At 49.6% G+C, this 15,236-nt stretch overlaps 1 protein-coding gene and 1 long non-coding RNA gene across 2 annotated transcripts in view; both read left to right on the plus strand.

Annotated features, from left to right (window-relative positions):
- The first annotated feature begins 606 nt into the window (after nt 1–606).
- The window catches only part of LOC130022215 (zinc finger protein 426-like), a 69,372-nt gene continuing 54,742 nt past the window's right edge, over nt 607–15,236 (plus strand). The window contains exons 1-3 of the mRNA XM_056112968.1: nt 607–646; nt 8,576–8,659; nt 10,154–10,280. Of these exons, the coding sequence (XP_055968943.1) occupies nt 8,627–8,659; nt 10,154–10,280 (160 nt within the window). The 5' untranslated portion in view covers nt 607–646; nt 8,576–8,626. The remainder of the gene's footprint in view (nt 647–8,575; nt 8,660–10,153; nt 10,281–15,236) is intronic.
- Nucleotides 11,368–14,988, plus strand: LOC130022140 (uncharacterized). The gene is made up of 3 exons (XR_008792265.1): nt 11,368–11,454; nt 13,039–13,115; nt 14,559–14,988. It is a non-coding gene; the product is annotated as an uncharacterized LOC130022140 (long non-coding RNA).

Here is a 15,236-nt window from a genome sequence, read left to right on the forward strand (position 1 = left end):
AGTTAAAGCTATTCCAGCAACTGAAAGTTCAGTGCCATGTAAACATTCATCTGGGCTCAGAGATGATCCAGCGAGGAAGTAACTGATCCAGGTTCCGCCCTTAGCACCCTAGAGGGTTCCCAGAACCCAGTCTGGAGAGATTCCTGAGCACAGAGTCAGGAAAAAGTCCTCAGCACTACTGGACATGGCCCCCCAAAACAAATGAACACAAAACATCATGAATATCATAATATTAACACCCAGTGATTTCTGAGCAATTTGGGGGCTCAGGGGTTGGTGGTCTAGTGCTGGGGCGTGGTCCTAGAAGGAGTTTTCAAAAGAAATCTTTTTTGGGTTTTAGCCTCTTAGAAAAAACAAAGAATTTCTGTTCCATATTCCATTTATTCAGTCTATCCGGACAATTCATCTATCCGGACCTGGCGACCGCCAGATGTCCGGGTCACCTGATCCTCCCCCAGAAATGGGAAAATAATCTTCCTGAACCAGCAAAGACCGGGTCAGGAAAACTTAGGGCCTGGCCCTTTAAGGCTCTGTCCACGCATCCTGGTGACGTCACAGAATCCGGAATCCAGGGCCTTTTTTTTTCCCCCTTCTAGATCTTCGGGTTCGGGGCGGAAGTGCCATTCAGCAGCCGTTGCTGCCGAGGGTGAGGAGCGGGTATCGGGGGACCCAGGAGGACCAGGGGGTCCTGGAAGGCCAGTTTCCTCGCCGGCCAGCCCGGTGGTCGCTCCGAGCACCCCGAACCTTGAGAGCGGCGGGGTCGGTCCGTGGCGATCGCCGGGGGTGGCGGCCCCGCACCCGGGACGCACCGATCGCTCCCGAGGAAGGAGTTTATTTATTCCTTGGGGTTGGAGAAATGAGGGAGTTTTTAACCCAACGGCGCTTGCTTCGAGGGACGCCTAAGCGGGGGCGCGGGTCCAGCGGGGCGGGCCGGCCGGGCTCCATCCCCGGCGCCCACCGGGTCCCCGGCCGCCAGGAGCCGATCTGAGGGGTCGCGTGGGGTCACCGCTGCGGTCCAGGGACACTCGGAGCCCCCGGGACGGTCCCTGGCGGGTGGGGGTGGGAGGATCGTCCCGGGAATGACCCCCAGGCCGGCCCGTTGCTGGCCGCCTTTGATCCCTGAGGCTGATCATAGACTCCGGGGCTAAAGGGTTTCCCTCATCAAAGGGCCCTGGGAGTGCCCCTCTCCTTCTCCCTTCCTCTCCCTTTCTTCCCCACACCCTTCCTCCCTCTCTCCCTCCCCCCTTCCTCTCCCTGTTTCTCGCTGTCGCTCTATCCCTCTCCCAGAACCCAGCGATGTGCAGGTGTCACTCTGGGCTCTGCGCTGCACGGTGGGGGAATCTCCTAGCAGTGCTCAGAAAAATCCTATGGGGGCATGCTCCGGCTCAATAGGGGTCAACCGCGTCTAAAACTGGGGCCCCTGGAGAGATAGCACAGCGGGTAGGGCGTTTGCCTTGCACGCGGCCGACCCGGGTTCGATTCCCAGACTCCCGTATGGTCCCCCGAGCACCACCAGGAGTAACTCCTAGTACAGAGCCAGGAGTAACCCCTTGCATCTCCAGGTGTGACCCCCCGCCCAATAAAAAGGAAAAATAAAACTGGGGCGCATTCTTAATTAACATTCTTGGGACTCCAGAGTATTTGGTGGAGCCTTTTGGTTTTTCCCTGTCCCCCTTGCAACCAGTAGGTTCTTGGAAGTCCCGGGAGATGCTTGCTTTTTTTTTTTTGTTTTGTTTTTTGGGGTCACACCCAGCAATGCTCAGGGGTGACTCCTGGCTCTGCAGTCAGGAATGACTCCTGGCGGTGCTCAGGGGACCATATGGGATGCTGGGAATCGAACCCAGGTCGGCCGCATGCAAGGTAAACGCCCTACATGCTGTGCTATCGCTCCAGCTCCCGAGATGCTTTTTTTAAGAGAATACAGGGAGGCCCGAGGGATAGTACAGTGGGAAGGGCGTTTACCCTGCACTGGCCGACCCAGATTCATTCTCCAGCATCCCATATGGTGCCCTGAGTACTGCCAGTGTTAGGGCGCGGATCGAAATCTCCCTTTGACGACAAAGAGACTCCAGAGACTGCAAGCAGCAAGCAGGGTTTATTGCAAGACTGGCTAGCCAGGGTCCCACCGCCCACACAGACACGCAGGTCTGGCAGGTTGGGTAAAGACCCTGAACTTCTTCAAAGATCTTATATAGGCCTTCACCGACCTTTACGGCAGAGCCCGCGCATTTCATAGCCAATAGATTTGTAATAACAGATACTTTCCTAACCAATCCAATTAAGGATACATCACTTCTTAGCCTATAGTTTAAAGATCAGCATTTGCATCAGTGCTTAGGAACGTCTTGATTTTTAGGGCAGCCCTGGGTCTTGCAACATGGGTCTTGTGAGAGACGTCCAGTTATCTGGTCTGAGCCCCCCCCCCCCTTCGAGTACCTGTATCTGAATTCCTTGCTCAGGGACAGAAAAACCAGTTATTTTGCAGTGCAGGCTCCTGTAAAGCAGATCTGAAAAAGCTTATCTAGACCTGTTCCTTGAAAAAAACAGTTATTTTTGCAATGCAGGTTCCTATTAAGCTAAGCTAAATTAATTCTGGTGGTGGTCCATTTTGGGCCTGTCTCTCACACCAGGAGTGATTCCTGAGTGCAGAGCCAGGAGTAACCCCTGAGTGTGACCCAAAAAGCAAAAAAAAAAAAAAGAGAGAGAGAGAGAATCTATGATTACCATTGCCTACCATGCCTTATTTATTTTAATTAATTAATTAAGGTGGGGGGGCACACTCCTGGAAGTTCTCAAGGAGCCATATGGATGCGGCAGTCAAACCTGGGTTGTCCGTGTGCAAGATAAGCACCTCACCCGCTGTACGATCTTCCCACCTCCTTTGCACAGGAAATATTTACTTTTATTATTTCGAAGTTGTAGGTTTGGGGCCACAGCCTCAGTACTTAGAGCTTACTCTTAGATCTAAATTTAGGCATCATTCCTGGCAATCCTGGGGGCAAACTTATGTACCGTCATGAATTAAACCTGGCATAGCAGCTTGAAAGAGAAGCACCCTATCAACTGTACTCTCCCTGCTAGCCCTATATGATTTTTTTTTCCCCCAGAGAAAATTTGTTTCACCTGTGAAGTTTCTGAGCACCACCCCCACTGCCCAACTCTCCTAGACCAGGGGCGCCCCCTGTTGTTGAGGTGAGTACTTGCAAAAAGGGGTTTCTGCACTAGATTTTTTTTTTTTTTTTTTTTTTTTTTTTGCTTTTTGGGTCACATCCAGCAATGCTCAGGGGTTACTCCTGGCTCTGCACTCAGGAATTACTCCTGGCAGTGCTGGGGGAACCGTATGGAATGCCGGGAATTGAACCCGGGTCTGCCGGGTGCAAAGCAAACGCCCTACTTGCTGTATTATCGCTCCGGCCCCCTGCACTAGATTTTATTTCTTTATTTATTAATTGCTTTTTGGGTCACGCCCGGCCATGCAAAGGGGTCATTTCTGCCTCTGCACTCAGGAATTATCCCTGATGGTGCTCAGGCGACCATATGGGATGTTGGGAATCGAACCCGGGTCAGCCGCATGCAAGGCAAATTTCTTACCCGCTGTGCTATTGCTCCAGCCCCCTGCACTAGATTTTAAATGTCTCAGTAGGGGCCCTAGCAATAGTACAGCCGGAGGGCCTTTGTATTGCTCCAAGCTGACCTGGGTTCAATCCTTGGCATCTCGTAGGGTCCCTTGAGCATTGCCAGGAGTGGCCCAATAATGAAAAAAAGAAAAAAAAATATATATATATATTTGCTTTTTGGGTCACACCCGGCGATGCACAGGGGTTACTCCTGGCTCTGCACTCAGGAATTACCCCTGGCGGTGCTCAGGGGACCATATGATATGTGCTATCACTCCAGCCCCGAAAAAATATATATTTTTTTAAATAAAGGGCTGGGGGGGAAAAAGGGGGCTGGAGCAATAGCACAGCGGGTAGGTCGTTTGTCTTGCACGCAACCAACCCAGGTTCGAGTCCCAGCATTCCATAGGGTCCCCTGAGCACCGCCAGGAGTGATTCCTGAGTGCAAAGCCAGGAGGAACCCCTGAGCATCGCCAGGTGAGACCCCAAAAAAGCAAAAAAACAAACAAACAAATAAATAAATAAATAAATGGCTGGAATAGATAGTACATATGTGGAGCGCTGCTTCGCATGCGCCGGACCCAGGTTTGATCCTGGACACCCCATAGTATCTCTTGAGCATTGCTAGGTGTGACCTAAAAACAAAATAAAAGTATTTTCTTTAATAAAGGGCTGGAGCGATAGTACCCTGGCTAGAATGCTTGCATTGCACATGGCTAACCCCAATTTGATCCCCGACATCCCGTAGGATCCCCTGAGCACTGGCAAGTTTGGCCAGCATCCCCCTTTCCCCCCCAAAATTGAATTCTCCAGTATTTGTCTTGACACATGAGCATGTTTTCAACGTCTTTGGTGGTGGGGGGGTGTTGTGAGTATCTCTGCTGTCTTTTTGTTTGTTTCTTTTTTGTTTTGTCCTTTTGCTACAAACTTAGAGCTGGTGAGGGAAATTTTAATAATAAATAAAAGGTCTGGAGTGATAGTACATGTGGTAGAGGGGCTGGAGTTATAGCACAGCTGATAGAGCGTTTGCCTTGCACGCGGCCAACCCGGGTTCGATTCCCAGCATCCCATATGTTCCCCTGAGCACCGCCAGGAGTAATACCTGAGTGCATGAACCAGGAGTAACTCCTGTGCATTGCCGGGTGTGACCCAAAAAGCAAAAAAAAAAAAAAAAAAGTCCTGGGATTGGAGCAATAGCACAGCGGGTAGGGCGTTTGCCTTTTATGCGGCTGACCCGGGTTCGATTCCCAGCATCCCATATGGTCTCCTGAGCACTGCCAGGGGTAATTCCTGAGTGCAGAACCAGGAGTAACCCCTGTGCATCGCCAGGTGTGACCCAAAAAAAAACTTTTTTTTTTTTTTGGTTTGCGGCAATGCACAGGGGTTACTCCTGGCTCTGCGCTGAGCAGGTGCTCAGGGGACCAAATGGGATGCTGGGAATCGAACCCGGGTTGGCCACGTGCAAGGCAAACGCACTACCCACCATGCTATTGCTCCAGCCCCCCCCAAAAGGACACTTTTTTTTTGGGTCACACCCAGCGATGCTCAGGGGTTACTCCTGGCTCTGCACTCAGGAATTACTCTTGGCCATGCTGGGAGGACCATATGGGATGCCGGAGATCGAACCCGGGTCGGCCGCATGCAAGGCAAACGTCCTACCCACTGTACTATCGCTCCAGCCCCCAAAAAGGACACTTTTTAAAAATAGTAAGACACTGGAGCTGTAGTGCAGTGGGTCAGACACACATGCACATGGCAGGTTTGGCCAAAATCCTTCTTCCCTTCCCCCCCCCAAAAAAAAGTGTCACTCCAGTATTTGTCTTGATACATGAAGCATTCTTTGAACTTCTTTTTTGGGATTTGTGGGTATCCTGCCACCCCCTTTTTTTATTGGTGTTGCCCTTTTGCTGCAAACTTGGAGCTGGTCAGGGACTCTCCCCCCATCTGTCCATGTGTCACTGGATGCAGGGGAGCCATGCCATGCACCCCACCTTAAAGCAGGTGCTCAGCCCTCTGAGCTCCTCTCCCTGGGTCGATCTCACTACTCCAGGAGCAGATGGGGTAGGATTTGGGCCAAACCTGGCAGTGCTTGAGGGCTGCTCCCTGCTCTGTGCTCAGCGCACCAGTGGATAGTGGGTACCAAGGAAGGCCACCGGGCTTCCAGCTGGCTGGCATCCACTCCAGCTTGATGTATTATCCTACCCCTCTGTTTCTAACTTCATAGATGTGAATATTCTGGAATACTTTAAACAAAAGGCCGTCAGGAGGTAATGAAGGAGGCGGAGGCTCTGAGTCAAACTGTGGACTTTCACATGAAGATTTCTTTTAGGCCAAGTGTAATTTTTTTTCCCTCCTTTTATTTTCACAAAATCATGGATCCAAAGGAGTAAAATTCTATGGTCTGTGAAAACCTGGCTTGTAAGCTCTGAGCCCTGCCAGGTGTTTTCTCCAAACAAAAACAAACCAAAGAACTGACCCTTGAGAAGATACTGCTGGATCTCACACTTCTGCTGTTGGCAGATAACTTCCTCTTTGCCTTTATTTTGGGGGAATGGGAGTACAGGTGGGGGTTTCTATCAAACCCACCAGTGCTCAGGGATCATTCCTTGGAGATTTAGTTGATGTTGAGTCTGCTGCATACATGGCAAGTACCCTGCCCACTGGCCTCTCTTTCAGATCCCTCCAAATCTTTGAAATTGGAGCCTGTGCTTCCCCCCACCAGGAGCCGGCAGATGCCAGCTGTCACGTCCTCTACCAGCTGAGCCTCATCCCTGCCCCCCCTGAGGTGCCAGTCTGTGTCCTTCTCACAGGGTTTATAGGATTTATATAGAATTTGAATTCCTGGGGCTGGAGTGATAGCACAGCGGGTAGGGCGTTTGCCTTGCACGCGGCAGACCCGGGTTCGATTCCCAGCATCCTATATGGTCCCCCAAGCATGGCCAGGAGTAATTCCTGAGTGCATGAACCAGGAGTAACCCCTGTGCATCACTGGGTGTGACCCAAAAAAGCAAAAAAAAAATATATAGAATTTGAATTCCTGAGGTCAGAGACAGGCCAGGAGTGTAGGTCCTGGCCTTGCAAGCAGTTTACCATAGTACAATCTACAGCACAATGCAGGGTGCCCCAAGTACCACAAAAAATAAAGACCAAAGTTCTGCCACTTGTGGCCTCAACCACTTGTGACCTCAAGTACCACAAGAAATAAGACCAAAGTTCTGCCACTTGTGGCCTCAAAAACCAAACTTGTGGGGCTGGAGAGATAGCACAGTGGGTAGGGCGTTTGCCTTGCACGCGGCCGACCCGGGTTCGATTCCCAGCATCCCATTCCCATATGGTCCCCCTGAGCACCGCCAGGAGTAACTCCTGAGTGCAGAGCCAGGAGTAACCCCTTGCATCGCCAGGTGTGACCCCCCCAAAAAAATGAAAAAAAAGAAAAAAAAACTTGCATCCTGCAAAACCTGATGGCGGGGCGTTGACTCTAAACAAATACTTTCTTTTTATCATTTGGATTTCAGTCATACCCTGTAGTTGCTACTTATGGTACCCAGTGGCATGCCAGGGACTGAACCTAGGTTAGCTGTCTGCAGGGCCAATACCCTACCAGACTGCAGTTCCAGTCCTTAAATTTATTAACTTTTTTTTTTTCTTTTTGCTTTTTGGGTCACACCCGGCAATGCACAGGGGTTACTCCTGGCTCTGCGCTCAGGAATCACCCCTGGTAGTGCTCAGGGGGCCATATGGGATGCTGGGAATCGAACCCGGGTTGGCCGCATGCAAGGCAAATGCCCTACCCGCTGTGCTATTGCTCTGGCCCCTATTAACGTATTTTTGATTGGGCTCTCTCCCCCGCAAGCTACCGAGAGTATCGCGCCCGCATGGCAAAGCCTGGCAATCTACCCATGACATATTCATCTGCCAAACACAGTAACAAGTCTCACAATGGAGACATTACTGGGCCCGCTCGAGCAAATTGATGAACAACGGAAGGACAGTGCTACAGTGCTACATTTTTTATTGGAAGCCACACACAACAGTGTTCAGTGGTTACTCCTGGCTGATGCATCACTTTCTGCAAGTCTGGAGACCCTGTGGTGTGATGGGCTTTGAACCTGGGTCAGGTGTGTGAATCACCCCATGCACTGTGCTTTCACTGGGGCCATTACCAAACAGGTTTTACTCTGGTTAAGTCCAGAAAGTTGTGAAATTAGATGTTCTTTTTCCTAGTAAGTACACAACTCAATTATTTATTTGAGTGTTTTTTGTTTGTTTGTTTTGTTTTCTTGTGGTCCCACCAGCAGTGCTCTGGGCTTATTCCTGACTCTGCACTCAGAAATCTCTCCTGGTGGGCTCTCTTGTGGCATGTGGGGAATCCAACCAGGGTAAGGAAGGCAAGTGCCCTCCTGATGTGCTGTCACCTTGGAACCTAATTTTCATGTTTCACTAGCTTTCTGTTTATTTATTTATTTATTTATTTATTTTTGCATTTTGGGTCACACCCAGCGATGCTCAAGGGTTACTCCTGGCTCATGCACTCAGGAATCGCTCCTGGCGGTGCTCGGGGGACCATATGAGATGCTGGGAATCGAACCTGTGTTGGCCATGTTGGCTGTGTGCAAGGCAAACGCCCTACCCACTGTGCTATCGCTCCAGCTCCGCTTTCTGTTTAATGTCATAATATTTTCAGTTAGTATGATCCCAAGGGGCACAAGACCTAGGACAGCAGGTCAGCTGCTTCCCTTGCCTTCCCTGAGAGTGACAGATAACCCAGACTCCAACCCACTCTCGACCCTCAGAGGGGAAGGAGCATCTGACAGTGTCTCCCCCTGGGTGGGTCTGTGAGCCAGTGCCTGTGAGGGCACTGCTGGTCAGGACCTTTCTAGCTCCAAAGCAAGGACTTCTGGTCAGGGCGCTTCGGGGATATTCCTCTTTGCTGCTAACATCTCTGACTTCTCCTCCAGGTCTTTGCACGGAGCCTCCTGCCAATCCTCGAGAATAATAGGCTGGAGACAATGGTGACACGCAGCCTGACACACTGTCCTCAGGTAGGAGGAGAGTGACAAGAGGACATAATGCAGTAACAGGAACACACAAGTTTCCAGGCGCCCTGAGATATGGCTCTTGGTCACAGCACTGGACTCTGCTGTTTGAGCCTACTTTGCCTTTTTTTTTTTTTTTTTGGCTTTTTGAGTCACACCCAGCCACCCAGTGATGCACAGGAGTTACTCCTGGTTCATGCACTCAGGAATTACTCCTGGCGGTGCTCGGGGGACCATATGGGATGCTGGGAATCGAACCTAGGTCAGCTGCGTGCAAGGTAAACGCCCTACCTGCTGTGCTATTGCTCCAGCCCCTGCCCTTTTTTGTTTTGTTGTTTTGGGTTTGGGCCATATTAGTGTTAGTCAAGGATTATTTCCAGCTCAGTGCTCAAGGATTGCCCTGCCAGGACTAGAGCAGCCTACAGGGTGCCTGGGATCCAAGACTGACTTTTTCGGGTTTATTTTGCTTTCTTTTTTTTTTTTTTTTTTTGAGGTGATGGGAGCATGACACCCAGTGATTCTAGGGTTCCTTCTGCCTCTGCACTTCGGCATTGCACCTGGCAGTGCTTGGGGGACCATATGGGATGGCAGGGATCACACAGCCCTACCCACTGTCCCGGACCCAATGTCCTGTTACTCCATCCTGCTGCTTTGGTTATTTCTTTTGTATTTATTTTTGTGCCACAGTGGAGGTTCTCAGTGCTTCCTCTTGGTTCTATGCTCCAGATTCACACCTGATGGGCAGTAGTGGTTTCAGGGTTTGCTGGCCTTGTGTGTTCTGGCATCTACAATGACTCAGGGGCACAGGTTACGTGTTTCCCCTGTTTTATTCTTTTCAATCTGGAAACCTGTGCCTTCCATTCTACAAGCTGCTGTGTGCGCATTTCAGGGCATTTCTGGGCATTTCTGCTGGTCCGAGGGAAAAGAGCAAAGGATGCCTGGGACCAGCAGAGGTGTTCAAGGGCAAGACACATTTCCTGCTTCGAGAGTTTTTTGGGGTGACCCTTAACTGTGAACTAGAGTTCTCCAGGCACATATGTCCACGCATGGCTTTGAATTGCTTGGAAGTTGAGTGTCCTCTTCTCATCTCTAGTGATCATGGGATATGGGGTGCAGGGGTTTTGTGTCTTCAGCGTTTTGAACCAAACCCAGCATTGCTTTTGAGTCCGGGTGGGTCTGTGGTCAGTTCTTACTCTCTGCAGTGCTCACTTGATGAGTGGTGCTGGAATTGCCCCTGGGGTGTCTCTATGCAAGGCGGGCACCTCCAGGAACCTCCTAGTATAGTATCCTCACATTTGATCAAATCCAGCTACCTTAGAGTGACTTGTCGGGCCCGTTACCCAGGATGTCATGTGGAGAGAAGAACATCAAGGGTGGTTCCTCCTGAGAGAGACCCTGAGCCCTCTGGGCCCAGTGAGGTGGACATCAGGTCAATCCCCACCCAGGGAATGGGGTGGGGATTGACCTGATTCTCACTCCCTTGTATGTATGTCGGTTCAGGACGTGGTAACCTTCCCAGACGTGGCTGTGAGCTTCACCCCAGAGGAGTGGATGTGCCTTGATGCCTCTCAGAGAAAGCTCTACAGGGACGTGATGCTGGAGACCTACCAGCACTTGCAGGTCATCGGTGAGAGCCACGTGGGTCCAGCCGTGCCAGGACAGATCCATAGAGGCTTCTGGGGGCTGGGTAGGGGCTGTGTGTTCAAGAGTGGCCATGATTGTGATGGATCAGGATGGTTTTTTTTTTTTTTAATGTAGGAGTGCTGCTATTTATTCAGCCACTGATTAGCTGATTGAATTGGGCATGAACTCCAAACATTGGGATGTTTGACAGCTGTGCAGATAACTGTGTTTCTTGGTCCTCTCTATTTTTCTGTTTTTGTTATGGGCCACACCTGGTAATGCTCAGGGCTTACTTCTGGTTCTGTTTTCAGGAATCACTCTTGGTGGGCTGTTGGGTCCAAGTTGTATGCAGAGAATCAACCCAGTTGGCGACATGCAAAGAAAGTGCCCTAGGCACTGTGCTATCACTCAGGTTCCTCTAAATGGATCCTTCCATGACTAAGTTAATTTATTTCCTGTTCTACACTTCACTTCAGTGTGGTTTTTTTTTTTTTTTGGTTTTGCTTTGGGTTTTGTTCAGGGATACAGTCCACATTCCTCCTGGCTCTGAGCTGAAGAATTTCTCCTACTAGTGCTCACGGGCCCAAGGGAATGCTGTGGATTAACCTGGTCAGCATCTTACAAGTCTGGTCCTTACCCGCTGTACTGTGGCACCAGACCTGCAACTTCATTCCTTTTTCTTTTTGTTTTGATTATGTTTGAGTGCTACACCCAGCATTACTCAGGATTTACTCCTGGTGTATATTCAGGAATTTCTCCTGGTAGTGCTCCAGGCCCCTCTGGATGCCAAGGATCAAGCCCATGTGTGTGTGTGTCAGCACAAGCCCTTACTCCGGCCAAAAGTTCGTTTTTTCACGCAACAGACATTGCTCAGTGCCTGAGTTTACCCCAGTGGGTCTTGGGAGACTTCAGCATGACTTGCTTTCAGTCTCAAATTGAAATGTGGGTCTTATGTCTCTGATAACCACCAGTCTAGAGCACATGAAAATTCTGTGCCTGTCTTTTCAGTAATTTGCCTGGTTTTATTTGGGACAAAGGTTTTTGGACTGTCACTTTTTCCTTATAACTAATCCAGTCCTTCATCTCTATGAGAGCAGGGAATTATAGAGTGAAACCTGTGCTGATTTCTTGGTTGGAAGGAGAAGCCCTGAGGCCGGGGAGGAGAGACTTGTGTGCAGGTGAGTGTCTGAGGACCTTCCCTGGCTTGGGCCCTCCCTGGGCAGTGTGAGAGTCTCCTAAGCATGTGTGAATCACAGTGCTGATCCCAGGGACCCACCTCCGACTTCTAGATCTGTGCCACGCTTACACTGTCCTTCACTCCTCTGGACTGTCCGTCACAGAATGACCCTGTGCTTTGCTTTCTTGGCTTTGTCTACTCTTCTCAGCTGTCAGGCATGTAGAATTGTCCATGGCATCTCCAGCCCTCAGCCACCCTGTCTCTGCCTTAGCAGCTGATGTGCTACTGGCAATGTCAAGGCACCCTTTTCTGCTGGACCCCCACTCTGCACTCCTTTTGCCCTTGGGTCATTAGCATGGTTTTTGAGTATACTAGGAGTCTTACTATTCTTTTGTCTTTGGGACCTGTGATGCTCAGCAGTTATTCCTGGCAGATCTCGGGTTGCTTTGGGCAGTGCTCAGGGATCAGCTGGTCAGCCTCATGCAAGCCAGATGCCCTACCTGCTGTTCTCTCTCTGACCATTGCGCTAACCACTCTCCGGCCCGTGGAGGTGGCCCTGGGGATTGATCCGCTGGTGCAAGGAGGGACCAACCGAATGAACACGAGACACAAGAGACAGAGTGCAGTTTAGAAACAGAGAGAAAAAGAGACAGACTTTATTGAGGGATACAGGCTGTTTATATAGGGTCCGGGGCAGCCCAGTCAGGAGCAGAAGCAATATAACCATACATGGTAAGGTCAGCAACAAGAACTTTACCTAGGTAAACATTTATATATCAAAGGGTCCTGAGCTTTACCTACCATTCAAGGTAAACATTTGTACATCAAAGGGTCTTATGGCAGTAGATGCATCCTGAGCTATACATTTGTATAGGAGGTCACTATAGATAAGGCCAGATAAGATAACTGTCAGCCTGATGTATGTGGCTATAGATCAGGTATCTGCTGAGGTCAGGAAGTCCTGGGAGACTGTCACCAATGTCTGTCCCAAGCAGTTCCTAACATGGGAACCACGGCCAGGGTCTATGACAGGGTTCTTGGCTTCCCACACTGACCCACTAAGAAATATTTTTTGTTTTTATATTTAAATAGGGAATGAGAGAGGGAGCTCATAACAAAGCCAATTTGAGCAGGAGATTGCTTGCTTTGCATGTGGCTGGCCCAGGTTCCCTGGGCATCACCAGGTCTGGACAGAAAACAAAACCTAGGGGGCCTAGGGGGCTGGAGCGATAGCACAGCGGGTAGGGTGATTGCCTTGCACATGGCCAACCTGAATTTGATTCCCAGCATCCTATATGGTCCCCTGAGCCCAGCCAGGAATAATTCCTGAGTGCAGAGCCAGGAGTAACCTCTGTGCATCACCGGGTGTGACCCAAAAAGCAAAAAAAGCAAAAAAAGAAAACAAAACTTATAAAATGAATTTGGGGATTGCCAAGGTGCTCATAGTGATCCCTGAAAGGACCTTCCCTTTGCTGTTTCCTGTTTGGACGGTGAGATCCATAGAGATGTCTTGCCACCTGCCCAGCCTCATCCAGCTACATTCCATTTAATGAATTCTTCCACTGCATGTTGTGATTGATTTCAGATCTCAAACCACAGCTTCAGGATGTGGCATGGCTGCAGTTTGATTTGGGAACAGGATCACCGAATACGAGTGAGCTGGTAAGATTCACACGTTAAATATAATTATTATTGTGTAGACTGAAGAGGTTAGTGGACCAAGCATGTGACTTGAAAGGTGGGAGTCCGGGTTCCATCCACTCCCACATTCCACTTCATCATCTGTCTGGGAATCACAGGGAGGAAATTTGGAGCCTAATGCTGGGAGTAGAGGGCCCTTAGCCCCACTCGGTGCTAGAATCATTCATTTTTTTTTTTCTTTTTGGGTCACACCTGGCAATGCACAGGGGTTCCTCCTGGCTCTGCGCTCAGGAATTACCCCTGGCGGTGCTCAGGGGACCATATGGGATGCTGGGAATCAAACCTGGGTTGGCCGCGTGCAAGGCAAACGCCCTACCCGCTGTGTTTTCTCTCCAGCCCCTAGAATCATTCATTTTTAAACTTAAAGAAATCTTAGTGCTGGTGTTGTTGTTGTTGCTATTATTATTATTATTATTATTGTTTTTTAGGTCTCACCCAGCAATATTCAGGGGTTACTCCTGGTTACTCACAAATTGCTCCTGGCAGTGCTCAGTGGACCATATTGTATGCCGGGGATCAAATCCAGGTCCACCAGAAGCAATGCAAATGCAGTTCCAGCTATACTATCACTCTGGCCTCTTTTTTTCCCCCCTTTTTGGGTCACACCCGGAGATGCTCAGGGATTACTCCTGGCTCTGCACTCAGGAAAGATTCTTAGCGCTGCTTAGGGAACCACAGGGGATCCTACAGGTTGACTGTGTGCTAAGCAAATGCCCTCCCTGCTGTACTATCGCTCCAGCCCGCAGCCTCTTTTTTAATACTAAAGAAATACTGTGATCTTTCATTTGTCGGCCCTGGTGATGGTGCAGTGGAAAAGGCACTTGTGTATGGGAACGGAAACCAGGGCTACATCCCCAGACCTAAAATGTCCCCAGAAATCCACCACAGTAATCCGTGAGCACCTCTCAGTATGGCCACCCTCAAAATAAATACAAACTACAAAACAAAAAGAACAAAAAGTCATTGATCCTGGAGAGAAATCCTCTTGTGGTGAGATGTTTTCAGTGGCCCTGTGGTCCATCTTGGCTGTGTAAGGATGCAGTGTTGTCTTCACACATGCATCATGGGCTCCACAGTGAGCTAGAACTGAGCCCACACACAGGTGTATTTTATTTTGCTCGAAACTAATAATTCATTGTTTCACAGAGGGCCTTATATCCATTTAATGCATCTGTTCATTGGTGGATTGAGTTGAGAAAAACTTTTCAAGCTGAATGACTCGCGGCCTTCAATTTTGTGCATCCTTCTTGCCAGATACTTAGGTCATTCCACGGAAACGCCACCTATCTGTCGGGAATTGCATTAGTGTGGTGGACACGTTAGAAACCAACCCTGAGGGCTTGATTTCTTTAGACATAAAGACTCTTAAGGACTAGAGCAGTAATTGTAATCCTTATTCTACAGGGAATCAGCCAGCCCCAGTGGAATGTCTCAGACCCAGCACAGTGTGACAAAGTCTTGAGTGAGCAGTCCTGCCCTCAGCCCCATGGGGATGCCAAGACAGTTAAGATGTCTTCTGAGGGTGATCAGATTGAAAAGAGCTTCCTACCTCCAAAGAAGCCCTCCCCTGGGAAAAGCTCCTCCAAATATGTTCCGCTCAATCCATGGACACAAAATCCCCCAGTGCTACAGCCCCTGGACTGTGAGAGAGGAGCACTGTTTATAGCAAGTCCCTCACACCGACAGGCCCACAAGCAAAGTCACCATGAACAGAACTCATTCAAGTGTGAAGAGTGTGGGGGAACTTTCCCGTGTTCTAGGCACCATGAGGTTCCCATAGAAACCCACAGTGGACAGAATTTCCAGAAATGTCAACAGCAAAGACAAACATTGAGTCCAAGGATTGACTCTGTGAATGTCCATAAAGGAGAGAAGCCGAGTACTTGGAAAGAGTGTGGGCAGCCCCTCCATCATTCCTCACACCCTATTATACAGAGGAGAGTTCAAACGGTAGAGAAACCGTCTGTATGTAAAGAGAATGGGAAGGCCTTTACCCAACCCTCAAGCCTCAGTTTACACAAGAATATTCATAGTGAAGAGAAACCTTATTTGTGCACTGACTGTGGAAAGGCCTTTCTTCAT

The sequence above is a fragment of the Sorex fumeus genome, unplaced genomic scaffold, assembly GCF_029834395.1.
Source record: "Sorex fumeus unplaced genomic scaffold, SorFum_2.1 ptg000019l, whole genome shotgun sequence".
In the NCBI taxonomy this organism is placed as follows: domain Eukaryota; kingdom Metazoa; phylum Chordata; class Mammalia; order Eulipotyphla; family Soricidae; genus Sorex; species Sorex fumeus.